This window comes from Peromyscus leucopus, chromosome 4 (genome assembly GCF_004664715.2).
Source record: "Peromyscus leucopus breed LL Stock chromosome 4, UCI_PerLeu_2.1, whole genome shotgun sequence".
NCBI classification, from domain to species: domain Eukaryota; kingdom Metazoa; phylum Chordata; class Mammalia; order Rodentia; family Cricetidae; genus Peromyscus; species Peromyscus leucopus.
In genome coordinates, this window is record NC_051066.1 from 115,914,897 (window position 1) to 115,923,857 (window position 8,961).

An 8,961-nucleotide genomic window follows, 5' to 3' on the forward strand; every position below is an offset into this window, starting at 1 on the left:
CACATTTCCTTTTTGGGTACCAGGACCACTGAGATCACTGCAGCTGGCATCCCTGTGCATGCATTTTCTTCTCAGCTGTCCTTGCCTGCTTCGGTCTTTCCAGCCTTTCTGCTTTAGGAGGTTCCAGCTCCAAGGGTTCATTTGGATATACATGATTACTTTTAGCAGGGTCTCCTTCCTTATTTGTTTTGTTGAATCTCTGCTTTACTGGAATTAGCTATGGAATAAACAAAGTTTTGTAGGCTTGGTAATGATAATTCTGTAAAAGTATGTCCCCTTGAGGGCTGGAGATATGGCTTGGTGACTAAAAGCACTTGCTGCTCCTTCAGTTCCCAGTACCTATGTCAGACAGTTCAGAACCACCTGAAACTCCAGTCCCAGGAATCTGATGGCCTCTTCTGGCCTTCTCGGGCACCTGAACACACATAGCATACACATACACGCATACACACAAATAAAAATAAATAAATATTTCTTACAACTATGTCCCTAGGCCAACCCTTGCTTGAAGGACCTAACAAAATCAGAGTGACCTCTTAAAGGACATACAGTCAGGCTCAACAGTGAAGCTAGGGTTCCCCAAAAAACTACCAGCCTCCACTCTTTGCTCTTTCTCATTATTTAGCTTGCTGAATCTGAGTTGGGTGTGGTAATTCTGAGGGGAGATTTGAGGGAGCTGAAAGGTTTGAAGCAAACGGGTACAGTTCCTTAGAGTGAGTAAGGATTCTCTGTGCACCCTTCCAGGAGAATCAATAGGAGTAGACTTAGACAACCAATGAAGCAGGAACCAGGAGCTTCTCTCTCCCGAATTTCACTCCTATAACTCAACCAACTCCGCAGGGGAGAGGTGCTACTTAGTTCTCCTGACTTTAGAGAAATTAAAACTAGGCACACAAAGATGAAGTGTCCTGCCCAGGTCCACACAGCTAGTAATGATTTAAAATCAGGCAGCCAGCCATTAAAAAGAAGGTCTCGAGCACACTGCTGCCTCTGATTTAGTTTGTCACTCACCAGACAGGCACGCTGACAAGTACCCCACCACCACCCACCCCTCATCTCGCAGACAGATGGGTAAGCCCATGGACTCACTGCAGGCACATTTGGATCTGATTTTACACTGTGACTAGTATCTGGAGTTTTAATATGTTTTATGCACTGCTACCTGCTTTTACTGTTTCCTCTGTTGGCAAGTTTCTACCCACGAGTAGTAATGAGTACAAAAAGGCTTTGTTCAGGTATATTTGTTTTGTATTTGAGGGGGTGGGGGTGAATTTTTCCATAAAACTAGGGGAAAATGAGCTCTTGTCTGTGTTTAGGAATTGAAGACACTTTCAGGACAGCAGCCACCGAAGTGAGTCTGCTTACGGGAAGCGAGGAGTTTAATGCCACCAAGTTGTTTGAAGTTGGTAAGAGTTTTTCCCTTTTTTAAATCCAAATATTGGTTCAGTGCTTTGGAGATTCATTTTGCTTTTGCAGTGCCATCCTTGGACCTATGAAAATGTTTCATTTTTCCCTTTGAGTGTCCAACGCTCCCAGGAGATTTCCTGCTCACTGACTAGACTCCAGGCAAGAAAGAGTAACCTCAGGCAAGGAAAAGCAAGCCTTCCCTCCTACACTAGAATAGACTGAGCCATAGGGCACCATGGTGAGCAACCTGCAGAGCCTCTTAGGTGAGAAATGGATTGAGTGTACCCTCCCCCTAGCACGAAGTAAGCCCACCACCCTATGAGCTCTGTCCTCACCCAGAATCCAGGAAAAGAAGTCTCCAGCAAATGGAAGGAAGAGGGGAGGAAGTTTTCTCAACATTATATACTTCCCTCCTTTGCAAGAATTTTCCATTGGTGGGGGGAACTTCAGAAAATTTTTCTGTGCTTCTCACTCCTTTACTAGAAAGGGCCGGCTCAGAAGCAGCAGCCTAAGTGAACACAACAGAAAGCACACACTCGGGTGCAAGCTTGCATTTCAACACAGCTTCATTTACTTCTGGATACCATACCATTCTGTGTCATACAAGAGTCAGATTCCTTCTGCCCCACTTGTTTTATTCCCGAACATTCTTTCGTAAACTTAAGGTTGCAGTATCTCCTCAGACAAAATTGAGCAGGCCTAAGTCTCTTTGAGTTTCCTAGCCCAACTATTAAGAGATTTAATTTTTCTCTTTCTCAGAGAACTACAGGAGACAGTCAAGGATCTGCGTAGAATAGTCTAGAAAACAGAAATACTGAAAAGAAGGGTGTCAGCACTCTGATAAAAAGGAATAACGAACAACTACAGCATCATCATCAGCGAGCAATAGTGGGTAGGGCATCGACAGTCCCTCACCACATCAGGCAGTGATGGTGCCTCATCCCACCATCAGCACCCCAGCTGAGGAGGTATTGACAGCAGGAAGCTGCTGGGAGAGGGACAGTCAGCTCTCTCTAAGAGTGTGGCCTCTAGGCAGTTGAGCATGCTCCAGTTGAAGACAACATGGCCAAGAATGTTTGGACGACACAAACTGGTCTTGATGAGAGGAAGAGGGGATTGGACAGTTAGGAAGCCAGATAGCTCTGGAAAGCTAAACATACTGTACAAAATTATCAAAGAACTAATAATGTTTTTTCTAAAAGATGGGGGCAGCCATGCCTCATACGGCCTTGTGTAAGGTTAATATCAAGCCATTACCACTGTGTTAAAAAAGAGTCAGATCCCTCCTGTCCCACTTTTTTTAGCCCTGAAAATTCTTTCATGAACTCGAGTCTGCTGTATCTCTCCAGACTGGAAAAATCAGGTAGGCTGATTTTCCAAGACAAATCCCAGATCTGGTTTAGCTAAAATATACCTTAATTTTTACAATGCTTGTTAACATGTTTTTAAAAAAAAACAAATCCATTCCAACATGTCTGTAAGCCAAACTCAGGACAGTTTAGAAATTCTGAGTTAGTAGGGCCTCCACCTCACATACACAATGAAATTATATTTATTTAACGAGAGCCTTCTGCAAACACAGTTCATTGGATTTATTTTTTAAACTGACTTTAAAGATGTGAGTTTTACATCAAGTGAAGAACAGAAGACGTGATCTTTGAGGGGCAGAGAACTTCTCATGTCTCCTCATGTCACATTTCACAGGCAAGTACTTTCTGCCTTTTTGTGCAGGGTGAGGTATAAGGCCACATCAGTGCAAGGCTAAGAATACCAGAACTGAGCAGACCTATTTCAGCCAGAGTCCAGGCAAAAATGGATTGAGTACATTCAGTGTAGGTAATTGGCAAGCATTTAGTGAAGGATCATTTATTTGTAAAACTGAGCAGAGTTGATATAAACCAAGAAGGGGACCCCATGACTGGCAACCTTGGAGAGCCCTTACCCTTCTTGATCTGATGGGACCAGGGTAGGAGCAGCAAGCACAGCTCCTAGGGAGAGCCACCTGACCACAGTCTCAGCTCTCCAAAAGATGCAGACAATGCATAGTGAGAAAGGAACCAGTGACTCATTCTAGCTTTACTCTCTTCCCTCTGTGTGGTCCACAGATGGGCTTCCCACTGGACAATCCGAATAGAAGTCAGAGGTGAAAAGCCTATTGATATGGTCTACATGGATCAGGACACGTGGAAGCCAAAGGTCAACATCAGATGCTCTCTGTCTTAACTTTTTGAGACTAGGTCTCTCACTGAATTGGGAGCTCATTATTTCTACTAGACTAGCTAGCCTGAGATCCCCTATGGCCCACATGTCTCTACTACTCCCCATCCAGTGTTGGGGTTACAGCCATGGTCTGATTTTTAATTGGTGCTGGGGATCTGAACTTGGGTCATCATGCTTAGCAGCAGGCATATTAAGCTATCTCTCCAGTCTCCCATCAGGTATTATTATTGGTCAAGTTTGTTTTTCACAATTAACGCTTAGCGGACGGCCCTCCCCTGCCTCCTGCTACCTCTGCCACTGAAGCTTGTGCCAACTGGGGTTCTGCAAGCAGCACATGCCAGATGGGGGTGAGCATACGAGGTGACAGTATGACACCTAAGGAAGCAGAAAAGGAGGACCAGGAAGGAAGGAAACCGACAACTCAGAGCCCCGTCCAACAGGGATTGCCAAACTGAGGGCACCAGGGAGGAGCCAGACAGCACTGCTTCCTCCGTGCTTGGTCATTGACCTCCAAGGCAAGTAGGAGGCAGATGATGGGAGGCAGTCAGCAAAGTGAGCAGAGCAGGCTCTCTTGGAGGAGCTCTGAAGAGGAAGTCTGGCCACCACCAGCCCTACCATGGCTCACAATCAGCATGATGGCACAAGCACCCAAAACTGTTCCTGACTGTACCTACTAGAAATAACATTTCAGTTCAGTTCTGAAATGTTTGGGCTCTGTTTGTTTGTTTGCTTTGTTTTGCTTTTAGACAAGAGAGCCAATTATTGTGGTACATGCCTGTAATCCCAGCATTCAGAGGCTGAAGTGAGTTCCAGGCCAGCCTGGGACATACAATGTGACTGTCTCAAAAACAGCAATGGAAGAATGTCTAGGTTTAGGTAAACAGGGTTTTCTCTTACGGAGAAATAAATAAATCCAGAAAGAACCAGTGGTGTGTTCATCAGACAGCTTCCTGTCACTGTGAAAAAAAAGGACTTGAAAGAGAAAACAACTTCAAAGGAAGGAAGATTTGCTTTGGCCTCTAGTTTCAGTGCATAGTATTTGGCCTGTTGGCTTTGGACCTGTGGCAAAGCAGAACATCACGGTAAGCAGGTGATGGAGGGATGCTGTTTACCTCATGGAAACCAGGAAGGAAAAGAAGCGAGAATGAAAGTCCTGGCATCCCAAGATGCCTTTCAGTGGCACACACTGTTAACTCCTCTAAGTTCCACTATCTCTCAGTAGTACCACATGCTGGAGACCAAGCCATCATCTCTGAGCTATTGATGGACATGTAAGATTCAAACTGTAACAGTGGGAAATGGGATGGAAGTGTGGCAAGGTGGTGCAGCAGATCAAAGGGTGTTTTATCCTGGAACCAGCCAACCTGCATTCAGAAGGGACCCTGACGGAAAAGCTGTATGTCACTTCAGCAGAGTGAGGGCCCAAGTCCAGGGGCTTAAAGAAAGGAGAGAGGTTCAGTAACATTTGCTTAAGATGCATTCTGTTCTGATCAGTCAGTGTGGGCAAGTAGGTCAACTAATCATAAACAAAGGAAGGAAGGTAGCTCAGACTGAACTTCTCAACCAGAAATGGAGATGGGGCATTTATGAGTCTCATCTAAGTCCAATGTGAAAAGGGCTCCTTAGCAGTAGAGATGGAATGGGGACAGAGATTCTCAATATTGCTGCTTTCCAGGACAAAGTTCTTTGAATTGCTGCCACTGGGCCTACTCATTTGCCTTAGCCCTCTTTTACTTGTTATTTTGAGATAAGCTCTCACTAAGTTGCCCAGGCTGACCCTGAAGTCCTTCTGTGTATCAGGCTAAGCTTGGACTTATTCTCTATGCCAGATTTACCTTAAACTTATTCTGTAGACCAAGCAGGCCTTGAACTTGTGATTCTCCTGCCTCAGCCTCTAGATTAGCTGGAATTACAGGTTTATATGCTCACTCCTGATCTGGGATAATAAAGTTTTTAAGTAAAGTATGACGTTGTCATTGAATGGGAATCCTAAGAAGGGTTTTCTAAGTTCCTAGGTTACAGTGAGACTCTGCCCCGCTCCAATCTCCCCTTTTGGCTATCATTTCCCCAGTGTCTGTTTCTACTGGCATCTCGGCCTCAGTCTGACAGAAAGCACACTAGGACATATGCTGAATCCAATGGTCCTGACCCAAACAACTGAAAAACCACAAGAAGCCTTATGAGTTATTAGGCAGGAGCCAGGCTGAGCTGGAAACATCCTGTCCTGTCCAAGTAGTGTGTCACTGTACACCTATACCCTGGCCAGTTGTTCCCCAGGGGCAAGACAAGAATGGCGTATGTTCAAATTTCAGTTCTTAAAGCCAGGAATGCACAATTAGAATTGGAATCCATAAATTATTTAAAACAAACTTTAAATTTAAATATATTTCAAACATATTCTTCCGACTTCCCCCAAGTCCTTCAAGATCATCTCCCCCTTCCTACCCACCCAACTTCAAGTTCTTCCTCAAAATACAAAAACCCAATATAACAATAAAACTCCCAAAACCAAGAAAACAAAATAAAACCATACCCAAAAGAGAAAAAAAAAAAAAAAAACACCAAACTGTAACCAAATAAAAGGAGTAGTTAACCAACATATAATTGGAATCCATAAATTCTTAAGTATTTGCAACTAAATCAACTTTTTCTTAATGCTTTAAAAACCCAACATATCACCTCTGGGCTCTGAGTTACACTCTCACTCCTTTAAGACATCTTAGCCTGTGAATTTCACACAGTGATAATTAAAGTCCAGCAGCTGGGAGATGAATTATGTTTTAAACCACTCAGTGAGTGACAGAAATAAATAAATTCAACTCGACAAATGGTCCTTTGAGACCTTTCCACCACATTACCACTTATTTAGGAAATTCAGTACAGCTCTCTGAATTAGCTAATTGTGTTAGGATGTATAATTAGGCTATGGTTATCTGTGATGATATTCTGCTTTTTGTTTTGTATTTGAGGGTTTTATTGGGGTTTTGTTGAGATCTGGTTTGGTTTGGGCATTTTTTTAAAGATGCTTTCAATTTAGGGATAATAACATGTTTCTACATAAAAATGTAAAAGGTGGGTCAAATGCAGTGACAGTTAAACACAGGTGAGGGAATCTTGGTAGTCATTCAATCAGTGACTTACTCTTTGCTGTCTGGTGTTTGAACATTCCTCAAACTGTAAAGTAAGGAGTTGGGAAGATGTCTTCCAAACTGAGTCGCCAAGTTCTGGGGTGATGAGAATGGCCACCATGTGTGGTGGTTATGGGTACCTGCCGGATAGCTAATGCTAAGGAAGGACATTGCTGGCTTCAGTGCCGTCCTCCCAGCAACCGTAGCATGTGCTTAGTGGGGTGTTTCCGTCTTTTGCAGACATGGACAGCTGTGAGCGATGGATGAGCTGCAAAAGTGAGTTCTTAAAGAAATACATGCACAAGGTGATCAACGACCTGCCCAGCTGTCCTTGTTCCTACCCCACTGAGGTGGCTTACAGCACGGCCGACATCTTTGACCGCATCAAGCGCAAGGACTTCCGATGGAAGGATGCTAGTGGGCCCAAAGAGAAACTGGAGATCTACAAGCCTACTGCCCGGTACTGCATCCGCTCTATGCTGTCCCTGGAGAGTACCACACTGGCTGCCCAGCACTGTTGCTATGGTGATAACATGCAGCTCATCACCAGGGGCAAAGGGGCAGGCACGCCCAATCTCATCAGCACCGAGTTCTCTGCTGAGCTCCACTACAAAGTGGACGTTCTGCCCTGGATCATCTGCAAGGGCGACTGGAGCAGGTATAATGAGGCCCGGCCTCCCAATAATGGACAGAAGTGCACGGAGAGCCCTTCTGATGAGGACTACATTAAGCAGTTCCAAGAGGCCAGGGAGTACTAAAGCACTGCTGGTTTGGAGGCACAAATGCACTGATCTGCCAACTGTCACCCAGTTTTTTAATCCACGGTTTTGTATATTTGTATATTCCACATGAGTATTTTTCTAAGTACACTAGGGGTATGTACCAGGTCTGGGGGGACTGCTATGTCCATTGCCTACAAACCATATTGGAAGTCCTCCTAGTGGCTGTGTAGGCAGGAAGAGGAACCTGGGAACCATAGTGGGTGTGATTCAATTCCCACCTCCATCCAGTGCACAGGAGCAGAGAGACTGAGGTTGTAAACATTATAAGCAGTTTTTATATATAACTTATTTAATATGAATGTGACTTAAGCTTAACCTTTTCTCTGGAGTTGTCCTTGTAAAAAATATTTAATCACTTCTGAGAGAGCTCAAAAAGGAAAGGACTTGGGGGAATGGAGAGAAAAGGAATTTTGCCGTGGAAATGCATCACATCAAGAAACCAGCCACCTTACACCTGGTGCTCTTGAGTCATAGGGAGTTTGCTGGAGTCACAGATTCCAACACTTTCTTGTCCTTAGACTAGGCAAGGGGTGGGTAGTAAGTGAATGTTTAGAGTCAAATCTAAGACATGGTTTTAAATGGCTTTAAAATAAATAAATCTCCAGTGTGGTTCTACTAAGGAGCCCCAGCAGCAGCCTTTCTGCTCTGCCTAACAAGCTCAGAAGACTGAAGGAGCTTCAGGCGGAAAGCCGGGAGTGGCACTTTCCAAAAGAAAAAAGCAAAGCAAGTGGGAAAATAATATGGGCCCATTTAGTCTATTTTATTCTAATATAACAACTTTTCTCCACCAATATATTCCCAGCAAATAAATATTAAAGGGGGTGGTGAGAGCTGAAGTCTGGGAAATCCTGATTTTTTTATGTTTTGAGAAAAAAAACTGCATTATTTTTGTAAAGTATTTATTGAGTTATTGGCTATTTTGAATCGTGCAGTTAGAAGATGGTCCAGTTCTGTGGGGTAGAACTGGGAGGGCAGATGAAAAGTTGGCTCTTATGCAACCTTACCTGCAAAACTCCAGGAAAAGAGATATATAATAAAATCATAATCAAATGTGTTACGTGCATCCTTAATTTAAGATACAAATATTGTAACTACTCCAAAGGAAGCAAGACTTACATGGGGAGAAAGCTTCAACCCAGGTGGGAATAAAATACTCACAGGTGGTCTTGTGGTGGTTAGGGCAAGTCATAGCATCATTGACATCAAGTGTATCTCCCTATCCCCCAATTAGATCAAGATAATTGGCACACATATGATTTTCTTTCTCACCAAGAACTAAGAAAACCAAGCTAGAGCAAAGATTTAAGATGGGCAAGGCTACTCTAGACAAAATACAGAAATACAAGTAATATGCAGAATCAACTCACAATACAAATTATTCTTTTGCCAGCTGAGAGAAACCAAAGGTCGGAAAGAATAAACCA

The 8,961-nt window shown here is 43.7% G+C and overlaps 1 protein-coding gene across 1 annotated transcript in view; it reads left to right on the plus strand.

Moving 5' to 3' along the window:
• The window catches only part of Ism1 (isthmin 1), a 78,469-nt gene extending 69,878 nt beyond the window's left edge, over positions 1 to 8,591 (plus strand). Inside the window, exons 5-6 of the mRNA XM_028883588.2 lie at positions 1,317 to 1,406; positions 6,996 to 8,591. Of these exons, the coding sequence (XP_028739421.1) occupies positions 1,317 to 1,406; positions 6,996 to 7,513 (608 nt within the window). The 3' untranslated portion in view covers positions 7,514 to 8,591. The remainder of the gene's footprint in view (positions 1 to 1,316; positions 1,407 to 6,995) is intronic.
• Positions 8,592 to 8,961: the final 370 nt, after the last annotated feature.